At 58.0% G+C, this 26,000-nt stretch overlaps 1 protein-coding gene across 1 annotated transcript; it reads right to left on the bottom strand.

Moving 5' to 3' along the window:
- On the bottom strand, window positions 1-25,061 carry LOC128821348 (procollagen galactosyltransferase 1-like). The gene is given in 20 exon segments (XM_054002337.1): window positions 1-549; window positions 551-664; window positions 666-678; window positions 2,940-2,978; window positions 3,104-3,165; window positions 3,167-3,205; window positions 3,207-3,242; window positions 3,244-3,280; window positions 4,685-4,812; window positions 6,840-6,972; window positions 7,063-7,175; window positions 10,272-10,324; window positions 10,327-10,347; window positions 12,753-12,872; window positions 14,879-15,065; window positions 15,067-15,084; window positions 15,596-15,730; window positions 17,480-17,597; window positions 21,807-21,917; window positions 24,793-25,061. Coding segments are annotated over 20 exon segments (2,031 nt in total). The 3' UTR covers window positions 1-264.
- Between the last annotated feature and the right edge of the window lie 939 nt (window positions 25,062-26,000).

The raw sequence follows: 26,000 nt of genomic DNA, 5'->3' as shown, positions 1-26,000 counted from the left end.
TTAAAAATAAAAATAAAAACTTTATTTGGGAATAAAATGGGGAAAAACCGACCCCAAACCAGGATTAAAAATAAAAATAAAAACTTTATTTGGGAATAAAAACCCCCAAAATTTTGGGGATTTTGGGGTCAGAGCTCCTCGTGCTGGGACTGGGAATTTTGGGATTCCCACAGGAATTTTTCCCCATCCCAATTTTGGGGATTTTGGGGTCAGAGCTCCTTTCACTGGGGCTGGGAATTCCGGGGATTCCCATGGGAATTCTTCCTAAATTCCGGGGGGCTCTGGGGCTGGGAATTCCGGGATTCCCGTGGGAATTCTTCCTAAATTCCGGGGGGCTCTGGGGCTGGGAATTCTGGGATTCCCGTGGGAAATGTTCCCAGATTTTGGGGGATTTTGGGGGTCAGAGCTCCTCGTGCCGGGGCTGGGAATTCCGGGATTCCCGTGGGGAACTGTTCCCAGATTTCGGGGGGGCTCCGGGGGGCTCTCGGTGTCGCTCTGGGGCTGGGAATTCCGGGATTCCCGTGGGAACGGCTCCCAGATTTCGGGGGGGCTCCGGGGGGCTCTCGGTGTCGCTGACGTAGCCGGGCTCGCCCGTGTAGTGCGTGGGGAAGAGCAGCAGCGGCTCCGCCGAGAACGCCACGAGATCCCGCCGGGAAAAATGCCGTGGAGTACTCGGGGCTGGGGGGGGAAACGGGGGAGAAAAGGTCAAAAATGGGGAAAAAGGGGAAAAAAACGGGAGGGAGAATGGGAAAAAAAATGGGGGGGAAAGGTCAAAACTGGGGAAAACGGGGAAAAAACGGGGGGGGGAGAATGGGAAAAAAATGGGGGGAAAAGGTCAAAATTGGGGGAAAATGGGGAAAACCCCGGGGGGGAAATGGGAAAAGGTCAAAATTGGGGAAAATGGGGGAAAAAAACGGGGGGGGAAATGGGAAAAGGTCAAAATTGGGGGAAAATGGGGAAAAAAACGGGGGGGGAAATGGGGAAAAAATGGGGGGGAAAGGTCAAAATTGGGGAAAATGGGGAAAAAGCTGGGGGGGAAATGGGGGGGGGAAAGGTCAAAATTGGGGGAAAATGGGGAAAAAACGGGGGGGAAATGGGAAAAAATGGGGGGAAAAGGTCAAAATTGGGGAAAACGGGGGAAAAAATTGGGGGGGGGATTGGGAAAAATGGGGGGGAGAAAGGTCAAAATCGGGGAAAATGGGGAAAAACGGGAGGGGGGGAATGGGGAAAAACGGGGGGGGAAGAGGTGAAAATTGGGGGGGGAAAAGGTCAAAATTGGGGAAAATGGGGAAAAAATGGGGGGGGGAATGAGGGGGAAGGGGGTGAAAATGGGGGAAAATGGGAGGAAAATTGGAACCTGGGGCGCCGGGTCGAACATGAGGGGCAGGAACTCGTCCCTGTGTCCCATATCCACTATTCCCAATCCCAGAAATCCCATATCCACTATTCCCAATCCCAGGAATCCCATATCCACTATTCCCAATCCCAGGAATCCCATATCCAGTATTCCCAATCCCACAAATCCCACAAATCCCATGGATGTGGTACCTGGGGGTGCCGGTCGAACATGAGGGGCAGGAACTCGTCCCTGTGTCCCATATCCACTATTCCCAATCCCAGAAATCCCATATCCACTATTCCCAATCCCAGAAATCCCATATCCACTATTCCCAATCCCAGGAATCCATTTATCCCATAAATCCCATAAATCTTTGTGGTACCTGGGGTGCCAGTCGAACATGAGGGGCAGGAACTGATCCCTGTGTCCCATATCCACTATTCCCAATCCCAGAAATCCCATATCCAGTATTCCCAATCCCAGAAATCCCACAAATCCCATATCCACTATTCCCAATCCCACAAATCCCATGGATGTGGTACCTGGGGTGCCGGTCGAACATGAGGGGCAGGAACTGGTCCCTGTGTCCCATATCCAGTATTCCCAATCCCATAAATCCCACAAATCCCATATCCACTATTCCCAATCCCACAAATCCCACAAATCCCATGGATGTGGTACCTGGGGTGCCGGTCGAACATGAGGGGCAGGAACTTGTCTGTGTGTCCCATATCCACTATTCCCAATCCCATAAATCCCATATCCAGTATTCCCAATCCCAGAAATCCCATATCCACTATTCCCAATCCCAGGAATCCCATTTATCCCATAAATCCCATAAATCTTTGTGGTACCTGGTGGTGCCATTCGAACATGAGGGGCAGGAACTGGTCCCTGTGTCCCATATCCACTATTCCCAATCCCAGGAATGCCATATCCACTATTCCCAATGCCAGAAATCCCACAAATCCCATATCCACTATTCCCAATCCCACAAATCCCATATCCACTATTCCCAATCCCACAAATCCCATGGATGTGGTACCTGGGGTGCCAGTCTAACATGAGGGGCAGGAACTGGTCCCTGTGTCCCATATCCAGTATTCCCAATCCCATAAATCCCACAAATCCCACAAATCCCATATCCAGTATTCCCAATCCCACAAATCCCACAAATCCCATGGATGTGGTACCTGGGGTGCCGGTCGAACATGAGGGGCAGGAACTGATCCCTGTGTCCCCATATCCACTATTCCCAATCCCAGAAATCCCATAAATCCCATATCCACTACTCCCAATCCCACAAATCCCATGGATGTGGTACCTGGGGTGCCGGGTCGAACATGAGGGGCAGGAACTCGTCTGTGTGTCCCATATCCACTATTCCCAATCCCACAAATCCCATAAATCCCATATCCAGTATTCCCAATCCCAGAAATCCCATATCCAGTATTCCCAATCCCACAAATCCCATAAATCCCATGGATGTGGTACCTGGGGGTGCCGGGTCGAACATGAGGGGCAGGAACTCGTCCCTGTGTCCCATATCCACTATTCCCAATCCCATAAATCCCATAAATCCCATAAATCTTTGTGGTACCTGGGGTGCCGGTCGAACATGAGGGGCAGGAACTCGTCCCTGTGTCCCATATCCACTATTCCCAATCCCAGAAATCCCATATCCACTATTCCCAATCCCACAAATCCCATAAATCCCATGGATGTGGTACCTGGGGTGCCGGTCGAACATGAGGGGCAGGAAACTCGTCCACCGGGATCATCTTGCCCAGGGGCTCGGCCGCCAGGAGCTTGCGGGCGCCGCGCAGGGGACAGCGCGTAGCCCAGGCTCCAGTAGGAGTAGCCCGGCCCGCAGCAGCTGCCGCACGCCGGGCACGCCGCGCTCCCGAGCGCTCCGGCTCCAGCCGCTTCCGGCCCAGGTAGCTGGGAACAGCGGGAGCGGTGGGGTCAGTGGGGGTCATCGGGGGTCAATGGGGTCATTGGGGACCAATGGGGTCAATGAGGTCAGTGGGGACAATGGGGTCAATGAGGTCAATGGGGTCATCAGGGGTCAATGAGATCAATGGGGTCAGTGAGGTCAATGGGGTCATCGGGGTCAATGAGATGAATGAGGTCAATGAGGTCATTGGGGTCAGTGGGGTCAATGAGGTCAATGGGGTCATCAGGGTCAATGAGATCAATGGGGGTCAGTGAGGTCAATGGGGTCATCGGGGTCAATGGGATCAATGGGGTCAATGAGGTCAATGAGGTCAATGGGGTCATCAGGGTCAATGAGATCAATGGGGTCAGTGAGGTCAATGGGGTCATCGGGGTCAATGGGGTCAATGGGATCAATGGGGTCAATGAGGTCAATGAGGTCAATGGGGTTCATTGGGGTCAATGAGATGAATGAGGTCAATGGGGTCATTGGGGTCAGTGGGGTCAATGAGGTCAATGGGGTCATCAGGGTCAATGAGGTCAATGGGGTCAGTGAGGTCAATGGGGTCATCGGGGTCAATGGGATGAATGGGATCAATGGGGTCATTGGGGTCATTGGGGTCAATGGGGTCAATGGGATGAATGAGATCATTGGGATCAATGGGATCATTGGGATCAATGGGATCCAAGAGGCCTCAGGGAATGGGGAGCAGCGGGATGAGGAGGATGAGGATGAGGATGAGAGGATGAAGGCTCACAGGGGGGTCCCAGGGGACCGGGATGAGTTTTGGGATGAGGATGAGGATGACAAGGATAATGACAAGGATGATGATGATGACATGATGAAGGCTCACACCAGAACCCGGGGGATTGGGATTGGGACGAGGATGATGAGGATGAGGATGATGAGGAGGAGGGGATGAAGGCTCACATGAGGTCCCAGGGGACCGGGATGAGTTTTGGGATGAGGATGAGGATGACGAGGACAATGACAAGGATGATGACGACACGATGAAGGCTCACACCAGAACCCGGGGGATTGGGGTTGGGATTGGGACGAGGATGACGAGGCTGAGGACGAGGATGAGGAGGAGGGGATGAAGGCTCACATGAGGTCCCCAGGACACTGGGATGAGTTTTGGGATGAGGACGATAATGAGGATGAGGATGATGGGATGAAGGCTCACACCAGAACCCGGGGGATTGGGGTTGGGATTGGGACGAGGATGATGAGGACGAGGACGAGGACGAGGATGAGGAGGAGGGGATGAAGGCTCACAGGAGGGTCCCAGGGGACTGGGATGAGTTTTGGGATGAGGATGAGGATGATGGGATGAAGGCTCACACCAGAACCCGGGGGGTTGGGGTTGGGGTTGGGACGAGGATGAGGAGGAGGGGACGAAGGCTCACATGAGGTCCCAGTCGATGGCCGCCTCCTCCAGCTGCTCCATCAGCTCCTGCAGGCGGCTGCGGAAGAAAACCTCGAAGCGCAGATCGTCCTCGAACACCAGCGAGCGCTGCAGGCCCCGCGCCGAAATCTGGGAACGGCGGGATTGGGCACGGACACCGGGAATGCCGGGATTGGGGGAATGACGGCAGTGCCGGGATTGGGGATGGACACCGGGAATGCCGGGATTTGGGATGGACCCCAGGAATGCCGGGATTTGGGAATGACGGCAGTGCCGGGATTGGGGATGGACACCGGGAATGCCGGGATTGGGGATGGACCCCAGGAATGCCGGGATTGGGGGAATGACGGCAGTGCCGGGATTGGGGATGGACACCGGGAATGCCGGGATTGGGGATGGACACCGGGAATGCCGGGATTTGGGATGGACCCCAGGAATGCCGGGATTTGGGAATGACGGCAGTGCCGGGATTGGGGCATGGACACCGGGGAAATGCCGAGGATTTGGGAATGACGGCAGTGCCGGGATTGGGCACGGACACCGGGAATGCCGGGATTGGGGATGGACACCGGGAGTGCCGGGATTGGGGGAATGACGGCAGCGCCGGGATTGGGCGTGGACACCGGGAATGCCGGGATTTGGGAATGACGGCAGCACCGGGATTGGGGATGGACCCCGGGAATGCTGAGAATTCCAGGATTTGGGATGGACCCCGGGAGTGAGGTCAATGGGATCATTGATATTTGGATCATTCCAATCAATGGGATCATTGGGATCAATGGGATCATTGGGATCAATGGGATCAATGAGATTAATGGGATTTGGATCATTACAATCAATGGGATCACTGGGATAATCCCAAATCCCACCCCAGGAATTCCGGGATTTGGGATGGACCCCGGGAGTGAGGTCAATGGGATCACTGGGATTTGGATCATTCCAATCAATGGGATCAATGGGATCAATGGGATCATTGGGATCATTGGGATCATTGGGATCATTGGGATCATTGGGGATTTGGATCATTCCAATCAATGGGATCATTGGGATCATCCCAATTCCCACCACAGGAATTCCGGGATTTGGGATGGACCCCGGGAATCGCCCGCCCACCCTCTGGAATTCCTTGGACCACCCCAAAATCCCAGATTCCCCCAAGCGCCCTCCCAGCCCCCGATTCCCAAATTTTCCCTTCCTCACTTCCTGACAAACCCAGACGTGGCTGAGGAAGCAGCAGCTCCTTTGGAATTCCCTGGAATTCCCTGGAATTCCCTGAACCCCTGGATCCTTCCAGACCCCCCAGATTCCCAAATTCCCGAATTTCCCGCTCCTCACCTCCTGCCAGACCCGGAAGTGGCTGAGGAAGCAGCAACTCCTTTGAAATTCCCTGGAATTCCCTGGATCCCCTTGAACTCACTGGACCCTCTGGATCCTTCCAGACCCCCCAAATTCCCATCCCAAATTCCCAAAAATTCCCGAATTTCCGTTCCTCACCTCCTGCCAGACCCGGAAGTGGCTGAGGAAGCAGCAACTCCTTCCCGTCTCTTTGGGAATTCCCTGTATCCCTCTGGATCCTTCCAGACCCCCCCAGATTCCCAAATTCCCATCCCAAAATTCCCGAATTTCGCTCCTCACCTCCTGCCAGACCCGGAAGTGGCTGAGGAAGCAGCAACTCCTTTGGAATTCCCTGGATCCCTCTGGATCCTTCCAGACCCCCCCAGATTCCCGTCCCAAATTCCCAAAAATTCCCAAATTTCCGCTCCTCACCTCCTGCCAGACCCGGAAGTGGCTGAGGAAGCAGCAACTCCTTTGGAATTCCCTGTATCCCTCTGGATCCTTCCAGACCCCCCAGATTCCCAAATTCCCATCCCAAAAATTCCCGAATTTCCGCTCCTCACCTCCTGCCAGACCCGGAAGTGGCTGAGGAAGCAGCAACTCCTTCCCATCCTTTGGAATTCCCTGGATTCCCTGAACTCTCTGGATCCTTCCAGACCCCCCAAATTCCCATCCCAAAATTCCCGAATTTCCCACTCCTCACCTCCTGCCAGACCCGGAAGTGGCTGAGGAAGCAGCAACACCTTTGGAATTCCCTGGATCCCTCTGGATCCTTCCAGACCCCCCAAATTCCCCAAAATTCCCGAATTTCCGCTCCTCACCTCCTGCCAGACCCGGAAGTGGCTGAGGAAGCATCCCACCTCGCCGCGGGTCAGGGGTCTCCCGTGGAAGGGATCCCGATATCCCGGCAGCATCCGCACCCCCAGCGCCTCCACCTGGCTGCTGTTCAGGGCCCTGCGGAGCCCGGAACCGTTCCGGAAGGGAATTCTGGGGGGGGATTTGGGGGGCAATTCCGGGAATTCCCCACCCCCCCCCGGGGCTCACCGGCCGTCCACGGCCTCCACCAGTTTGGGGGAGATTCCCAGTTCGTGCAGCGTGCGGAGCATGCCGCGCAGCCCGGTACGGTCCGAGCGGCGCCGCAGGTTGATCAGGAACACCTGGGGAACGGGGGAAATGCGGGGGGGAAATGGGGAATTCTGGGGGGATCTGCTCAAAATCTGGGGGGGAAATGGGAAATCTGGGGGGATTCGTCCAAAATCTGGGGGGGAGGAAATGGGGAAATCTGGGGGGGATTCGCCCGAAATCTGGGGGGAAATGGGGAAATCTGGGGGGGATTTCGCGCCGAAAATCTGGGGGGAAATGGGGAAATCTGGGGGGATTCACCTGAAATCCAGGGGGGGAAATGGGGAAATCTGGGGGGGAAATGGGGAAATCTGGGGGGGAAATGGGGAAATCTGGGGGGATTCACCCGAAATCTGGGGGGGGAAATGGGGAAATCTGGGGGGGATTCGTCCAAATCTGGGGGGAAATGGGGGAATCTGAGGGGATTAATCTGAAATCCAGGGGGGAAATGGGGAAATTCACCCAAAATGGGGGGGATTCACCCCAAAATCTGGGGGGAAATCTGGGGGGATTCACCCGAAATCCGGGGGGAAATGGGGGAAATCTGGGGGGATTCACTCAAAATCCAGGGGGGAAATGGGGGAAATTCACCCAAAAATGGGGGGATTCACCCAAAATCCGGGGGGAAATTGGGAAATCTGGGGGGATTCAACCCGAAATCCGGGGAGGGAAATGGGGAAATCTGGGGGGATTCGCCCAAAATCCAGGGAAATGGGGAAATCTGGGGGGATTCACCCAAAATCTGGGGGGGGAAATGGGGGAAATCTGGGGGGATTCACCCAAAATCCAGGGGGGGTAATGGGGAAATCTGGGGGGATTCACCCAAAATCCAGGGGGGGTAATGGGGAAATCTGGGGGGATTCACCTGAAATCCGGGGGGAAATGGGGAAATCTGGGGGGATTCACCCGAAAATCCAGGGGGAAATTGGGAAATCTGGGGGATTCACCCGAAATCTGGGGGGAAATTGGGAAATCTGGGGGGATTAGTCCAAAATCTGGGGGGAAAATGGGGAAATCTGGGGGGGATTCACCCGAAATCTGGGGGGGAAATTGGGAAATCTGGGGGGATTAGTCCAAAATCTGGGGGGAAATGGGGAAATCTGGGGGGATTCACCCAAAATCTGGGGAGGAAATTGGGAAATCTGGGGGGGGAAATGGGGAAATCTGGGGGGAAATGGGGGAAATCTGGGGGGATTCACCCAAAATCTGGGGGGGAAATTGGGAAATCTGGGGGGATTCGCCCAAAATCCAGGGAAATGGGGAAATCTGGGGGGATTTGCCCAAAATCCGGGGGGAAATGGGGAAATTCACCCAAAATTGAGGGATTCACCCAAAATCCGTGGGGAAATTGGGAAATCTGGGGGGGATTCACCCAAAATCCAGGGAAATGAGGAAATCTGAGGGGATTCGCCCGAAATCTGGGGGGAAATGGGGAAATCTGGGGGGATTCATCTGAAAATCCGGGGGGGAAATGGGGAAATCTGGGGGGGATTCATCTGAAATCCAGGGAGAAATGGGGAATTCTGGGGGGATTTGCCCAAAATCCAGGGAAATGGGGAAATCTGGGGGGATTCGCCCGAAATCCGGGGGGAAATGGGGAAATCTGGGGGGATTTGCCCAAAATCTGGGGGGGAAATGGGGGAATTCTGGGGGGATTCACCTGAAATCCAGGGGGGAAATGGGGAAATCTGGGGGGAAATGGGGAAATCTGGGGGGAAATGGGGAAATCTGGGGGGATTCGTCCAAAATCTGGGGGGAAATTGGGAAATCTGGGGGGATTCACTCCAAAATCTGGGGGGAAATTGGGAAATCTGGGGGGATTCACCCGAAATCTGGGGGGAAATGGGGAAATCTGGAGGGAAATCGAGGGGAAAATCTGGGGGGGATTCGCCCAAAATCTGGGGGGAAATGGGGAAATTCACCCAAAATTGAGGGATTCACCCCAAAATCCGTGGAGGGGAAATTGGGAAATCTGGGGGGGATTCACTCAAAATCCAGGGGGAAATGGGGAAATCTGGGGGGGGATTCGCCCAAAATCCAGGGGAAATGGGAAATCTGGGGGGATTCACCCCAAAATCTGGGGGGAAATGGGGGAAATCTGGGGGGATTCACCCAAAATCCAGGGAAATGGGGAAATCTGAGGGGATTCACCCGAAATCCGGGGGGAAATTGGGAAATCTGGGGGGATTCATCTGAAATCCAGGGAAATGGGGAAATCTGGGGGGAAATGTGGAAATCTGGGGGAAATGGGGAAATCTGGAGGGGAAAATGGGGAAATCTGGGGGATTCACCCGAAATCCCAGAGGGAAATTGGGAAATCTGGGGGGATTCACCCAAAATCCAGGGAAATGGGGAAATCTGGGGGGATCTGCTCAAAATCCGGGGGGAAATGGGAAAATCTGGGGGGATTCACCCAAAATCTGGGGGGAAATGGAAATCTGGGGGGATTCGCCCAAAATCTGGGGGGAAATGGGGAAATCTGGGGGGGATTCACCCAAAATCAGGGAAAATGGGGAAATCTGGGGGGATTCACTCAAAATCCAGGGGAAATGGGGAAATCTGGGGGGATTTGCCCAAAATCTGGGGGGAAATTGGGAAATCTGAGGGGATTCACTCAAAATCCGGGGGGAAATGGGGGAAATCTGAGGGGAAATGGGGAGGATTCACCCAAAATTTAAGGGGAAATGGGGAAAATTTGGGGGGATTCACCCAAAATCCAGGGTAAAATGGGGAAATTCACCCCCAAAATCCAGATTTAGAATGGGATAATCTGCCCCAAATCCAGGGGAATCCAGATGGGAACAAGAAAGTCCCCATGAAATCTGGAGGAAAAAGGGAAAGATCATCCAAAAGAGAAGAAAATGACCCAAAAACCAGGAGAAAAAAACGAGAGAAGAAACCACAAATCCAGAAAAAAAGGGAGGAATAACCCAAAATCCAGAGAAAAAAAAGAGAAAATGACAAAAAATCTGGAAATAAAGGAGGGGAAACGAGCCAAAATCCAGAAAAAGGGAGGCAACGACCCAAAATCCCAAATTAAAAGAGGCAAACGACCCAAAATCCCAAAGAAAAGGTGGGAAAGGCCCCAAGTGCCGAGGGGGAGGCGGGAATTCCGAGGGAGGGGCTCCCACCTCATCGAATCCCAGCTTGTCCAGGACCTTGGGAGGGACCCACACGTGGGGAGAGGCTCGGCCGGAGGGAGCTTCACTGCGGGAAGGGAACGGGAGAATCCCGTGGGAACGGGCCCCAGATCCCGTGGGAATGGATCCCAAATCCCGTGGGAATGAGCCCCAAATCCCATGGGAATGGACCCCAAATCCCGTGGGAATGGGCCCCAAATCCCGTGGGAATGAGCCCCCAAATCCCACAGGAATGGACCCCAAATCCCACAGGAATGGACCCCAAATCCCGTGGGAATGGGCCCCCAAATCCCGTGGGAATGGGCCCCCAAATCCCGTGGGAATGAGCCCCAAATCCCGTGGGAATGGATCCCAAATCCCGTGGGAATGGATCCCAAATCCCGTGGGAATGGGCCCCAAATCCCGTGGGAATGAGCCCCAAATCCCGTGGGAATGAGCCCCAAATCCCGTGGGAATGAGCCCCAAATCCCATGGGAATGGACCCCAAATCCCGTGGGAATGGATCCCAAATCCTGTGGGAATGGGCCCCCAAATCCCGTGGGAATGAGCCCCAAATCCCACAGGAATGGACCTCAAATCCATGGGAATGGGCCCCAAATCCCGTGGGAATGAGCCCCAAATTCCGTGGGAATGGACTCCAAATCCCCGTGGGAATGGATCCCCAAATCCCATGGGAATGAGCCCCAAATCCCACAGGAATGGACTCCAAATCCCACGGGAATGAGCCACAAATCCCGTGGGAATGAGCCCCAAATCCCATGGGAATGAGCCCCAAATCCCGTGGGAATGAGCCCCAAATCCTGTGGGAATGAGCCCCAAATCCCATGGGAATGAGCCCCAAATCCCGTGGGAATGAGCCCCAAATCCTGTGGGAATGAGCCCCAGATCCCGTGGGAATGGACTCCAAATCCCACAGGAATGGACCCCAAATCCCACGGGAATGAGCCCACAAATCCCGTGGGGAATGGGCCCCAGATCCTGTGGGAATCGATCCCAAATCCCGTGGGAATGGGCCACAAATCCCGCGGGAATGGGCCCCCAAATCCTGTGGGAATGAGCCCCAAATCCATGGGAATGGGCCCTAAATCCAGTGGGAATGAGCCCCAAATCCCGTGGGAATGAGCCCCAAATCCCGTGGGAATGAGCCCCAAATCCCATGGGAATGGGCCCCAAATCCAGTGGGAATGAGCCCCAAATCCCATGGGAATGAGCCCCAAATCCCGTGGGAATGAGCCCCAGATCCCGTGGGAATGAGCCCCAGATCCCGTGGGAATGAGCCCCAGATCCCGTGGGAACGGGCCCCAGATCCCGTGGGAATGAGCCCCAGATCCCGTGGGAATGAGCCCCAAATCCCGTGGGAATGAGCCCCAGATCCCGTGGGAATGGGCACAAAATCCCATGGGAATGGGCCCCAAATCCCATGGGAATGGATCCCAAATCCCGTGGGAATGGGCCCTAAATCCCATGGGAATGAGCCCCAGATCCCGTGGGAATGAGCCACAAATCCCATGGGAATGAGCCCCAAATCCCGTGGGAACGGGCCCCAGATCCCGTGGGAATCGATCCCAAATCCCGTGGGAATGGGCCACAAATCCTGTGGGAATGAGCCCCAAATCCCGTGGGAATGAGCCCCAAATCCCACAGGAATGAGCCACAAATCCCCTGGGAATGAGCCCCAAATCCCATGGGAATGAACCCCAAATCCCGTGGGAATGGGCCCTAAATCCCATGGGAATGGACTCCAAATCCCATGGGAATGAGCCCCAAATTCCATGGGAATTGACCCCAAATCCCACAGGAATTGACCCCAAATCCCACGGGAATCAGCCACAAATCCCATGGGAATGGGCCCCAAATCCCCTGGGAATGGGCCCCAAATCCCGTGGGAATGGGCCCCAAATCCCAAAGGAATCTTCCCCAGATCCCAAAGGAACATTTCCCATCCTGGGGGTGAAGAATTCCCGATCCCAAGGGTCCCATCCCAGGATCCTTCTCCTCCCCCAGGATCCCGAGGCCCTGGATCCAGTGGGATCCACTGGGATCCTCCTCTCCCTCACAATCCCAATGCCCTGGATCCCTTGAGATCCTTTGGGATCCTTCTCTCCCACAATCCTAAGGCCCTGGATTCTTTGGAATGATCCCAAAGCCCTGGATCCTTTGGGATCCACTGGGATCCTCCTCTCCGTCACAATCCCAAAGCCCTGGATCCTTTGGGATCCTTTGTGATCCTTCCCTCCCACAATCCTAAGGCCCTGGATTCTTTGGAATGATCCCAAAGCCCTGGATCCTTTGGGATCCACTGGGATCCTCCCCCCCCCCCCCAGGCCCCGGATCCCTTGGGATTCTTTGGGATCCACTGGGATCCTTCCATCCCCCACAACCCCGAGGCCCTGGATGATCCCTCGGGCCGACCCCGAGGCCCCGGATCCCTCGGGATCCCTCGGGATCTGTTGGGATCCCTCGGGATCTCACCCATGATCTCCAGCTGGACGTGCAGGAAGTTCTCGGCCTCGTCCCGCACGGAGCTCTGGGAGCGCAGCGGCACCGGCAGGAACCCGAACTGCTCCCGGTTGGTGACGAACATCTGCACGCCTGGAACGCCGGGATCGGGATCAGGGATAACGGGATCGGGATCGGGAATGGGATCGGGAATGGGATCAGGGATAACGGGAATGGGATCAGGGATAACGGGATCGGGAATGGGATCAGGGATAACGGGATCGGGATCGGGAATGGGATCAGGGATAACGGGAGCGGCACCGGCAGGAACCCAAACTGCTCCCGGTTGGTGACGAACATCTGCACGCCTGGAACGCCGGGATCGGGATCAGGGATAACGGGATCGGGAATGGGAATGGGATCGGGAATGGGATCAGGGATAATGGGATCGGGAATGGCATCAGGGATAACGGGATCGGGAATGGGATCGGGAATGGGATCAGGGATAACGGGAGCGGCACCGGCAGGAACCCGAACTGCTCCCGGTTGGTGACGAACATCTGCGTGCCTGGAACGCCGGGATCGGGATCAGGGATAACGGGATCGGGATCAGGGATAATGGGATCGGGAATGGGATCAGGGATAACGGGAATGGGATCAGGGATAACGGGATCAGGATTGGGATTGGGATCGGGAATGGGATCAGGGACGGGAGCGGCACCGGCAGGAACCCGAACTGCTCCCGGTTGGTGACGAACATCTGCACGCCTGGAACGCCGGGAATGGGGTCAGGGATAACGGGATCGGGATCAGGGATAACGGGAATGGGATCAGGGATAACGGGATCGGGAATGGGATCGGGAATGGGATCAGGGATAACGGGATCGGGATCAGGGATAACGGGAGCGGCACCGGCAGGAACCCGAACTGCTCCCGGTTGGTGACGAACATCTGCACGCCTGGAACGCCGGGATCGGGATCAGGGATAACGGGATCGGGAATGGGAATGGGATCGGGAATGGGATCAGGGATAATGGGAATGGGATCAGGGATAACGGGATCAGGATTGGGATTGGGATCGGGAATGGGATCAGGGACGGGAGCGGCACCGGCAGGAACCCGAACTGCTCCCGGTTGGTGATGAACATCTGCACGCCTGGAACGCCGGGATCGGGATCAGGGATAATGGGAATGGGATCAGGGATAACGGGAATGGGAATGGGATCAGGGATAACGGGAATGGGATCAGGGATAACGGGATCAGGATTGGGATTGGGATCGGGAATGGGATCAGGGACGGGAGCGGCACCGGCAGGAACCCGAACTGCTCCCGGTTGGTGACGAACATCTGCACGCCTGGAACGCCGGGAATGTTGGGAACATCGGGATCAGGAATGGGATCCCTCGGGATTGGGATCGGGAATGGGATTGGGAATGTTGGGATCGGGATCGGGACCAGAGCGGGATCAGGACGGCGGAATCACTCCTATGTTGGGATCACCCAAAGTCCATCTCAAATCCCAGCCCAATCCCAATCCCAATCCCAACCCAACCAAACTCCAACCCAACTCAACCCAACTCAACTCAACCCAACCCAACCAAACCCAACTCAACCCAACCAAACCCAACTCAACCCAACCAAACCCAACTCAACCCAACCAAACCCAACTCAACCCAACTCAACCCAACTCAACTCAACCCAACCCAACTCAACCCAACCCAACCAAACCCAACTCAACCCAACCAAACCCAACCCAACCAAACCCAACCCAACCAAACCCAACCCAACCCAACTCAACCCAATCCAACTCAACCCAACCAAACCCAACTCAACCCAACCAAACCCAACTCAACCCAGCCCAACTCAACTCAACCCAACCAAACCCAACCCAACTCAACTCAACCCAACCCAACCCAACCAACTCAACCCAACTCAACTCAACCCAACACAACATAACCCAACTCAACTCAACCCAACCCCAACCCATCCCAGCCCATCCTCACCCAACCAAACCCAACCCAACCAAACCCAACCCAACAAATCCCAACCCAACCAAACCCAACTCAACCCAACCCAACTCAACTCAACCCAACCCAACTCAATCCAACCCAACCCAACCCAACCCAACCCAACCCAACGATCCCGTGCCGCTGCGCACCGGCGTGCCGGCAGGCGGCGGCGAAGACGATGATGTCGTCGAAGGCGCCGCTGTAGCCGGGCGGCGGCGGGTGGAAGGCCAGGCTCCGCGAGCGCTCCCGGCGCAGGTCCAGCAGGAACGTGGAGTGAACCATCGGCACCGCGAAGCAGCCCCGGCGCTCCCGGCGCCGGATCGGCAGGTAGGCGGGGGGTGCGGCGGTAATAGCCCTGGGAACGGGGAGTGGCCACTGGGAACAGGGAGTGGCTACTGGGAACGGGGAGTGGCCACTGGGAACGGGGAGTGGCCACTGGGAATGGTGAGTGGCCACTGGGAATGGTGAGTGGCCACTGGGAATGGGGGACTGACCACTGGGAATGGGGAGTGGCCACTGGGAATGGGGAGTGGCCACTGGGAACGGGGAGTGACCACTGGGAACGGGGAGTGGCCACTGGGAATGGCCACTGGGAATGGGGAAGTGGCCACTGGGAATGGGGGAATGGCCACTGGGAATGGCCACTGGGAATGGGGAAGTGGCCACTGGGAATGGGGGAGTGACCACTGGGAACGGGGAGTGGCCACTGGAAATGCAGAATGACCACACCCTCCTCTGTCCCCACCCTCACCTGTGCCCCACCCTCACCTGGCCCCGCCCTGATGTAGTCCCCGCCCTCACCTGTGCCACACTCTGACGTGGCCCCGCCCTGGCCTGGCCCCGCCCCGAGGCGGCCCCGCCCTCACCTGGGGGGTGATGCCGCACCAGAAGTTGGAGTAGGCCGCGCGCGAGTCGAGCATCGGGGCCACCACGGTTCTGTTCTCGGCCACCAGCACGGCCAGCGTGTCCGGGTTCACCAGGACGTTGTCCGCGTCCAGGAACTGGGGACAGGGACACACCTGAGACACCTGGGACACCTGGGACACACCTGGGCACACCTGTGTCACACCTGGGAACACCTGTGTCACACCTGGGACACCCCCAGCGTGTCCGGGTTCACCAGGACGTTGTCCGCGCCCAGGAACTGGGGACAGGGACACACCTGAGACACCTGGGACACACCTGGGCACACCTGGGCACACCTGAGACACACCTGTGTCACACCTGGGAACACCTGGGCACACCTGAGACACACCTGGGGACACCTGAGACACACCTGTGTCACACCTGGGCACACCTGAGACACACCTGAGACACACCTGGGACACACCTGGGCACACCTGAGACACCTGGGCACACCTGGGAACACCTGGGACACACCTGGGGACACACCTGTGTCACACCTGGGCACACCTGTGTCACACCTGGGACACACCTGAGACACCTGGGCACACCTGTGTCACACCTGTGCACACCTGTGTCACACCTGGGACACCTGGGCACACCTGGGGACACACCTGAGACACCTGGGGACACACCTGTGTCACACCTGGGACACACCTGAGACACCTGGGCACACCTGGGGACACACCTGAGACACCTAGGGACACCTGGGACACACCTGTGTCACACCTGTGACACCTGGGCACACCTGGGACACACCTGTGTCACACCTGTGTCACACCTGGGACACCTGGGCACACCTGGGCCACACCTGTGTCACACCTGGGACACCTGGGCACACCTGGGACACACCTGGGACACACCTGGACACACCTGGGACACACCTGGACACACCTGGGACACACCTGGGACACACCTGGACACACCTGGGACACACCTGGGACACCTGGGCCACCCCCAGCATGTCCGGGTTCACCAGGACGTTGTTCGCGTCCAGGAACTGGGGACAGGGACACACCTGAGACACCTGGGCACACCTGGGGACACACCTGAGACACCTGGGCACACCTGGGACACACCTGGGACACACCTGTGTCACACCTGGGCACACCTGGGACACACCTGGGCACACCTGAGACACACCTGGGCACACCTGTGTCACACCTGGGCACACACCTGGGCACACCTGAGACACCTGGGACACCTGGGCACACCTGTGTCACACCTGTGTCACACTTGGGACACCTGGGCACACCTGGGACACACCTGGGGACACCTGAGACATCCCAAGGACCCCTCCCCAAATTCAGGACCCCCCCAAATCAGTCACAGCCACACCCATCCCTGGGTGTCCCCAGTGTCCCCCACCCCGGGGCTGGTTTTGTCCCCTCTGGGGTGACTTTTCCCCCCAACCCCGGGGCTCAGGGACCCCTGGGGACACCTGGGGACCTTTGGGGACCCCTCCCCGAATTGGGGACCCCTCCCCAAATTCGGGACCCCCCCCCAAATCAGACACAGACACCCGGGCCTGGGTGGGTGCCCCAGTTTCTCCCACACCAAAGCTGGCTTTGTCCCCTCTAGGGGGCTCAGGGACCCTCGGGGACACCTGGGGACCCCTCCTCAAATTCGGGGACCCCTCCCCGAATTGGGGACCCCTCCCCAAATTCAGGACCCCCCCCAAATCAGTCACAGCCACACCCATCCCTGGGTGTCCCCAATGTCCCCCACCCCGGGGCTGGCTTTGTCAGCTTTGAGGGGGCTCAGGGACCCTTGGGGACCCCCTGGGGACCCTTGGGGACCCCTCCCCGAATTGGGGACCCCTCCCCAAATTCAGGACCCCCCCGTACCAGCAGGTAATCGGCCCACATGGCCCGGGCGGCCTCCAGGGCCTCCTGGCGCAGCCTCATCACGTGCTCGTAGCGGGCGGGGCTCCAGTGCTTGGGCCCCTCCTCGTCTGGGAACGACCTGGGGGGCACCGGGGGGGCGCCTCAGACACCCCCAGTTCCGGGGAGACCCCCCCCAAATTCCTGGGGAGCCCCCCGAAATCTGGGGGCCCACAGGGACCCTCAAAACCTGGGGACAGGCCCAAAATTTGGGGCCTCCTCCCTCCAAAATTTGGGTCCTTCCTCGTTGGGGAATGACCTGGGGGGGCACCTCAGACAACCCCAATTTCGGGGAGACCCCCCCCCAAAATCCTAGGGAGCCCCCCGAAATCTGGGGACCCTCAAAACGTGGGGAATCCCCAAAATTTGGGGACCCACAAGAGATTCCTCCCCCCAAATTTGTGCCCCTCCTCATTGGGGAACGACCTGGGGGGCACCGGGGGGGCGCCTCAGACACCCCCAGTTCCGGGGAGACCCCCCCCCAAATTCCTGGGGAGCCCCCCGAAATCTGGGGAGCCACAGGGACCCTCAAAACCTGGGGACAGGCCCAAAATTTGGGGCCTCCTCCCCCCAAATTCCGTTCCCTTCTCGTCTGGGAATGACCTGGGGGGGCACCTCAGACACCCCCAATTCCGGGAAGACCCCCCCCCAAAATCCTAGGGAGCCCCCCGAAATCTGGGGACCCTCAAAACGTGGGGAATCCCCAAAATTTGGGGACCCACAAGAGATTCCTCCCCCCAAATTTGTGCCCCTCCTCATTGGGGAACGACCTGGGGGGCACCGGGGGGGCGCCTCAGACACCCCCAGTTCCGGGGAGACCCCCCCCAAAATCCTGGGGAGCCCCCCGAAATCTGGGGAGCCACAGGGACCCTCAAAACCTGGGGACAGGCCCAAAATTTGGGGCCTCCTCCCTCCAAAATTTGGGTCCTTCCTCGTTGGGGAATGACCTGGGGGGGCACCTCAGACACCCCCAATTCCGGGGAGACCCCCCCCAAAATCCTAGGGAGCCCCCCAAAATTTGGGGACCCTCAAAACGTGGGGAATCCCAAAATTTGGGGACCCACAAGAGATTCCTCCCCCCAAATTTGTGCCCCTCCTCATTGAGGAACGACCTGGGGGGCACCGGGGGGGCGCCTCAGACACCCCCAGTTCCGGGGAGACCCCCCCCCAAATTCCTGGGGAGACCCCCGAAATCTGGGGAGCCACAGGGACCCTCAAAACCTGGGGACAGGCCCAAATTTTGGGGACTCCTCCCCCCAAATTCCGGTCCCTTCTCGTCTGGGAATGACCTGGGGGGGCACCGGGGGGGCACCTCAGACACCCCCAATTTCGAGGAGACCCCCCCCCAATTCCGGGGAGACCCCCCCCAATTCTGGGGAGACCCCCTCAAAGTCGTAGAGACCCTCCAAAAATTCGGGGGACCCTCAAAACGTGGGGAATCCCCAAAATTTGGGGACCCACAAGAGATTCCTCCCCCCAAATTTGTGCCCCTCCTCATTGAGGAACGACCTGGGGGGCACCGGGGGGGCACCTCAGACACCCCCAATTTCGAGGAGACCCCCCCCAATTCCGGGGAGAGCCCCCCCAAAATCTGGGGACCCTCAAAACCTGGGACAGGCTCAAAATTTGGGGTGTCCTCCCCCCAAATTTTGGGCCCCTCCTTGTCTGGGAATGACCTGGGGGGCACCGGGGGGGCACCTGGGGGGGCTACCTGAGACACCTCAAATTCTCGGGAGACCCCGCCCCAAATTCCGGGGAGACCCCCCACCCAAAATCCTAGGGACCCCCCCCTAAACATTGGGGACCCTCAAAACGTGGGGAATCCCCAAAATTTGGGGACCCACAAGAGATTCCTCCCCCCAAATTTGGGACTCTCCCCATTGGGGAATGACCTGGGGGGCACCGGGGGGGGCACCTGAGACCCCCAGGGTAACCCCAAATTCTGGGGAGACCCCAAAACACGCCCAGGACACCCCAAAATTTGTTCTGAGACACCCCAGGACCCCCAAAAACCCCCCAGGACCCCTCCTGGTGCCTCCCCTCCCTAAAGTGACCGAACCCCCAAGACATGGGGACCCCCAAAACCCCCCCAGGACCCCCCCAAACACCCCCAAAACCCCCCAAATTTCTCCTGAGCCCCCCCCGACACCCCCCGAGGTCCCCTCAAATCCCCCAAACTTCCCCCCAGGACCCCCCTCAAGCCCCTCCTCGTGCCTCCCCTCCCCAAAATGACCAAACCCCCCAAAAAAGCCCAAAATTCCTCCCTGAACACCCCCAGACCCCCCCAAAAATCCAGCAGGAACCCCAAAAATGTGTCTGAGACCCCCAAAAATGTGTCTGAGACCCCCAAAAATGTGACTGAGCCCCCCCAAAAATGTGTCTGAGACCCCCAAAAATGTGACTGAGCCCCCCCAAAAATGTGTCTGAGACCCCCAAAAATGTGTCTGAGACCCCCAAAAATGTGACTGAGCCCCCCCAAAAATGTGTCTGAGACCCCCAAAAATGTGTCTGAGACCCCCAAAATGTGACTGAGCCCCCCAAAAATGTGTCTGAGCCCACAAAAATGCAACTGAGCCCCCCAAAATGTGTCTGAGCCCCCCAAAAATGTGTCTGAGCCCCCCAAAAATGTATCTGAGCCCCCCAAAATGTATCTGAGCCCCCCAAAATGTGTCTGAGCCCCCCAAAATGTGACTGAGCCCCCCAAAAATGTATCTGAGCCCCCCAAAATGTATCTGAGCCCCCAAAAATGTGTCTGAGCCCCCCAAAATGTGACTGAGCCCCCCAAAAATGTGACTGAGCCCCCCAGAATGTGTCTGAGCCCCCCAAAATGTGTCTGAGCCCCCCAAAAATGTGTCTGAGCCCCCCAAAAAGTGTCTGAGCCCCCCCAAAATGTGTCTGAGCCCCCCAAAATGTGACTGAGCCCCCAGAATGTGACTGAGCCCCCCCAAAATGTGACTGAGCCCCCCAAAATGTGACTGAGCCCCCCAGAATGTGCCTGAGCCCCCCAAAATGTGTCTGAGCCCCCCAAAAATGTGTCTGAGCCCCCCAAAAATGTGACTGAGCCCCCCAAAATGTGTCTGAGCCCCCCAAAAATGTGACTGAGCCCCCCAGAATGTGTCTGAGCCCCCCAAAAATGTGACTGAGCCCCCCAGAATGTGTCTGAGCCCCCCAAAAATGTGACTGAGCCCCCCAAAATGTAACTGAGCTCACCAAAAATGTGCCTGAACCCCCCAAAATGTGTCTGAGCCCCCCAAAAATGTGACTGAGCCCCCCAAAATGTGACTGAGCCCCCCAAAAATGTATCTGAGCCCCCAAAAATGTATCTGAGACCCCCAAAAATGTGTCTGAGCCCCCTAAAATGTGACTGAGCCCCCAAAAATGTATCTGAGCCCCCCAAAAATGTATCTGAGCCCCCAAAATGTGTCTGAGCCCCCCAAAATGTGTCTGAGCCCCCAGAATGTGTCTGAGCCCCCCAAAAATGTATCTGAGACCCCCAAAATGTGTCTGAGCCCCCCAAAATGTAACTGAGCCCCCAAAATGTGCCTGAGCCCCCCAAAATGTGTCTGAGCCCCCCAAAAATGTGTCTGAGCCCCCCAAAAATGTATCTGAGACCCCCAAAAATGTGTCTGAGCCCCCTAAAATGTGACTGAGCCCCCCAAAAATGTATCTGAGCCCCCCAAAATGTATCTGAGCCCCCAAAAATGTGTCTGAGCCCCCCAAAAATGTGTCTGAGCCCCCCAAAAATGTGACTGAGCCCCCCAAAATGTGTCTGAGCCCCCCAAAAATGTATCTGAGCCCCCCAAAATGTGACTGAGCCCCCAGAATGTGTCTGAGCCCCCCAAAATGTGTCTGAGCCCCCCAGAATGTGTCTGAGCCCCCCAAAAATGTGTCTGAGCCCCCCCAGTCCCACGTGGGCTCCTCCTGGTGCCTCCCCTCCCCAAAATGACCAAACCCCCCAAAAAAACCCCCAAAATTCCTCCCTGAACATCCCCAGACCCCCCCAAAAATCCAGCAGGAACCCCAAAAATGTGTCTGAGCCCCCCAAAATGTGTCTGAGCCCCCCAGAATGTGTCTGAGCCCCCCAAAATGTGACTGAGCCCCCAGAATGTGTCTGAGCCCCCCAAAATGTGACTGAGCCCCCCAAAAATGTGACTGAGCCCCCAGAATGTGACTGAGCCCCCCCAAAATGTGACTGAGCCCCCCAAAATGTGACTGAGCCCCCCCAAAATGTGACTGAGCCCCCCAAAATGTGTCTGAGCCCCCCAGAATGTGTCTGAGCCCCCAGACCCACGTGGGCTCCTCCTGGTGCCTCCAGAGCACGCGGTGGTAGCGGCCCCGCACGCGGCCCAGCCACTCGGCCAGCAGCGCCGAGGTGTTGTCCACGCTGTGGTCAGCGGCCACCCTGCGGGGACACGGGGACACCTGAGTGTCACACAGGGTCACACGGGGTCACTCAGGGTCACATGGGGACACACGGGGTCACACGGGGTCACTCAGTGTCACATGGGGTCACACAGTGTCACTCAGGGTCACTCAGTGTCACACGGGGTCACACGGGGTCATACAGGGTCACACACACACCCAGAGGTGTCCACGCTGTGGTCAGCGGCCACCCTGAGGGGACACGGGGACACCTGAGTGTCACACAGGGTCACATGGGATCACATGGGGTCACACGGGGTCACACGGGACGCACAGTGTCACATGGGGTCACTCAGTGTCACACGGGGTCACACGGGTCACACGGGATCACTCAGTGTCACACACAGGTCAGTGTCACACACACACCCAGAGGTGTCCACGCTGTGGTCAGCGGCCACCCTGCGGGGACACGGGGACACACGGGGTCACACGGGGTCACACGGGGTCACTCGGGTCACACAGTGTCACACGGGGTCACAGCAGTGTCACATGGGGTCACTCAGTGTCACACACAGGTCAGTGTCACACACACCCCCCAGAGGTGTCCACGCTGTGGTCAGCGGCCACCCTGCGGGGACACGGGGACACCTGAGTGTCACACAGGGTCACATGGGATCACATGGGGTCACACGGGGTCACTCGGGGTCACTCAGTGTCACACGGGGTCACTCAGTGTCACACACAGGTCAGTGTCACACACACCCCCAGACGTGTCCACGCTGTGGTCAGTGGCCACCCTGAAGGGACAGCAGGGTCACACGGGGTCACACGGGGTCACTCAGGGTCACTCAGTGTCACACGGGGTCACACACAGGTCAGTGTCACACGGGGTCACACGGCGTCACACGGGGTCATACAGGGTCACACACACACCCAGAGGTGTCCACGCTGTGGTCAGCGGCCACCCTGAGGGGACACGGGGACACCTGAGTGTCACACGGGGTCACACGGGGTCACTCGGGGTCACAGCAGTGTCACACACAGGTCAGTGTCACACACACCCCCAGAGGTGTCCACGCTGTGGTCAGCGGCCACCCTGCGGGGACACGGGGACACACGGGGTCACTCGGGGTCACACGGGGACACACGGGGTCACACGGGGTCACTCAGTGTCACATGGGGTCACTCAGTGTCACACACAGGTCAGTGTCACACACACCCCCAGAGGTGTCCACGCTGTGGTCAGCGGCCACCCTGCGGGGACACGGGGACACACGGGGTCACTCGGGGTCACATGGGATCACGTGGGGTCACACGGGGTCACTCGGGGTCACCTGAGTGTCACACGGGGTCACACGGGGACACACGGGGTCACACGGGGTCACTCAGTGTCACATGGGGTCACTCAGTGTCACTCAGGGTCACTCAGTGTCACACGGGGTCACACGGCGTCACACGGGGTCATACAGGGTCACACACACACCCAGAGGTGTCCACGCTGTGGTCAGCGGCCACCCTGAGGGGACACGGGGACACCTGAGCGTCACACGGGGTCACACACAGGTCAGTGTCACACGGGGTCACACACAGGTCAGTGTCACATGGGGTCACACGGCGTCACACGGGGTCATACAGGGTCACACACACACCCAGAGGTGTCCACGCTGTGGTCAGCGGCCACCCTGAGGGGACATGGGGTCACACAGGGTCACACAGGGTCACTCGGGGTCACTCGGGGTCACAGGAATGTCACACAGGGGTGTCACACAGGCCAGTGTCACCCACAGAGCCCCTCCCTGAGCATTCCCCACACTCCCCTCACTCACACAGGTCCCCCCAGTGCCCCCAGTGTCCCCAATCCCGCAGTGTCCCATTGTCCCCACTGTCCCTGATGTTTCCCCAGTGTCCCCAATGCCCCCAGTGTCCCCATGCCCCCAATGTCCCCCCAGTGTCCCCTCAGTGTCCCCAGTGCCCCCAGTGCCCCCAGAGTCCCCAGACCCACCACAGTGCCATCCTGTCCCTGGTGTGCCGTGTCCCCTCAGTGTCCCCAATGTCCCCCAGTGTCCTCTCAGTGTCCCCAGTGTCCTCTCAGTGTCACCAGTGTCCCCAATGCCCCCAATGTCCCCAGTGTCCCCCAATGTCCCCAATGTCCCCCCAATGTCCCCAGTGTCCCCAGACCCACCACAGCACCATCCTGTCCTTGGGGTGCCGTGTCCCCCCACTGTCCGCAGTGTCCCCAATGTCCCCAGTGTCCCCAGTGTCCTCTCAGTGTCCCCAATGTCCCCCCAGTGTCCCCAGTGTCCTCTCAGTGTCCCCAATGTCCCCCCAGTGTCCCCAGTGTCCCCAGTGTCCTCTCAGTGTCCCCAATGTCCCCACACCCCCCAGTGCCCCCCAGTGTCCCCAGTGTCCCCAGACCCACCACAGCGCCATCCTGTCCTTGGGGTGCCGTGTCCCCCCAGTGTCCCCAGTGTCCCCAATGTCCCCCAGTGTCCCCAGTGTCCCCCCAATGTCCCCAGTGTCCCCAGTGTCCCCAGTGTCCCCAATGTCCCCAATGTCCCCAGTGTCCCCAGTGTCCCCAATGTCCCCAATGTCCCCAGTGTCCCCAGTGTCCCCAGTGTCCCCAATGTCCCCAATGTCCCCAGTGTCCCCAGTGTCCCCAGTGTCCCCAATGTCCCCCCAATGTCCCCAGTGTCCCCCAGTGTCCCCAGTGTCCCCGGACCCACCACAGCGCCATCCTGTCCTTGGGGTGCCGTGTCCCCCCAGTGTCCGCAGTGTCCCCAATGTCCCCAGTGTCCCCCCAATGTCCCCAGTGTCCCCAGTGTCCCCCGTGTCCCCACACCCCCCAATGTCCCCAATGTTCCCAATGTCCCCACACCCCCCAGTGTCCCCAGTGTCCCCAGTGTCCCCGGACCCACCACAGCGCCATCCTGTCCTTGGGGTGCCGCAGCCTCTCGAGCCCGCCCAGCACCAGCGGCAGCGCGTGGGCCGCGTTCCGCGCCAGCAGCGCCACGGCCACGCGCGGCGGCCGCAGCGGCGACTCCGGGTTCCAGCGCTCCTCGGGGAAGTACGCGGCGGCCGGGCCGGGCCCGAGCCCCGCGCGGAGCCGCCCGGAGGAGCCGCCCGGGCCCCGGCCCGGCGCCGCCAGCAGCAGCAGCAGCAGCAGCGGCCACGGCCGCGCCGCCATCTTGGGCCGCCCTCACGGCAGGCCACGCCCTTCTCCCTCAGGCGCCTCACGCTGGGCACGCCCCCGCGCGCGCTGATTGGTCAATCCGCGCTGCGACCACGCCTATGAATGCCATATATGGGGACGGCCGCGAAGCCGCGCCCGCGTTGTTGCCATATATGGGGATAGCGCGTGGCCACGCCCACTAGGCGGGTGTGGGTGTTGAGGCCACGCCCAGCTGGCGGCTAAATATGGGAGTGACGTGGTCACGCCCACAGAGCCATATATGGGAGTTGTGGCTGTGAGGCCACGCCTACTGTGTGCCCATATATGGGATGCGCGGTGGGCGCGCCGCCTCGTGGCCACGCCCCCTCGCCCACTCGGATTTTCCCTGGGAATTTTCCTTTTTCCGAGGATTTTTTAAACTCCGAATTTCCCCGATTTTCCCAAGGGTTTCACCAGCAGAATCCCAAACAGGAAAAAAGGGAAAGAAACGGGAGAAAAGGAGGGGAAAAAAAGGGGGAGAATGGGGAAAAAAGGGGAAAAAAGAGGAAAAAAAAGGGGGGAAAAAATGGGGGGAAATGGGAAAAAAGGGGGAAAAAAGAGGAAAAAAGAAGAGAAGGGGAATACATAGAAATAAATGGGAATACAGGAATAAAAATGGGAATAAAGGGGGGAAAGGGAAAAAAAGTGGGGAAAAAAGGGGGACAAGGGGAGAAAAAGAGAAATAAGGAAAAGAAATGGAAATAAAGGAGGAAAAATGGGATAAATGGAAATAAATGGGAATCAAGGGGGGAAGGGGGAGGAAAAGAGGAAAAAAGTGGGGAAAAAAGGGGGGGAAATTGGAAAAAAAAGGGAAAAAGAAGAAAAAAGGGGAAATAAGGGGGAAAAAAGAAGGAAAAAAGGGATAAAAGTGAAAAAAAGAAAGCAAAAAGGGAATAAAAGTGGAGAATAAAGGAA

The sequence above is a fragment of the Vidua macroura genome, chromosome 39 (genome assembly GCF_024509145.1).
Source record: "Vidua macroura isolate BioBank_ID:100142 chromosome 39, ASM2450914v1, whole genome shotgun sequence".
Taxonomy (NCBI): domain Eukaryota; kingdom Metazoa; phylum Chordata; class Aves; order Passeriformes; family Viduidae; genus Vidua; species Vidua macroura.
Note: the sequence above shows the minus strand (reverse complement) of the source record. Positions and strands in the feature narration are given on the sequence as shown.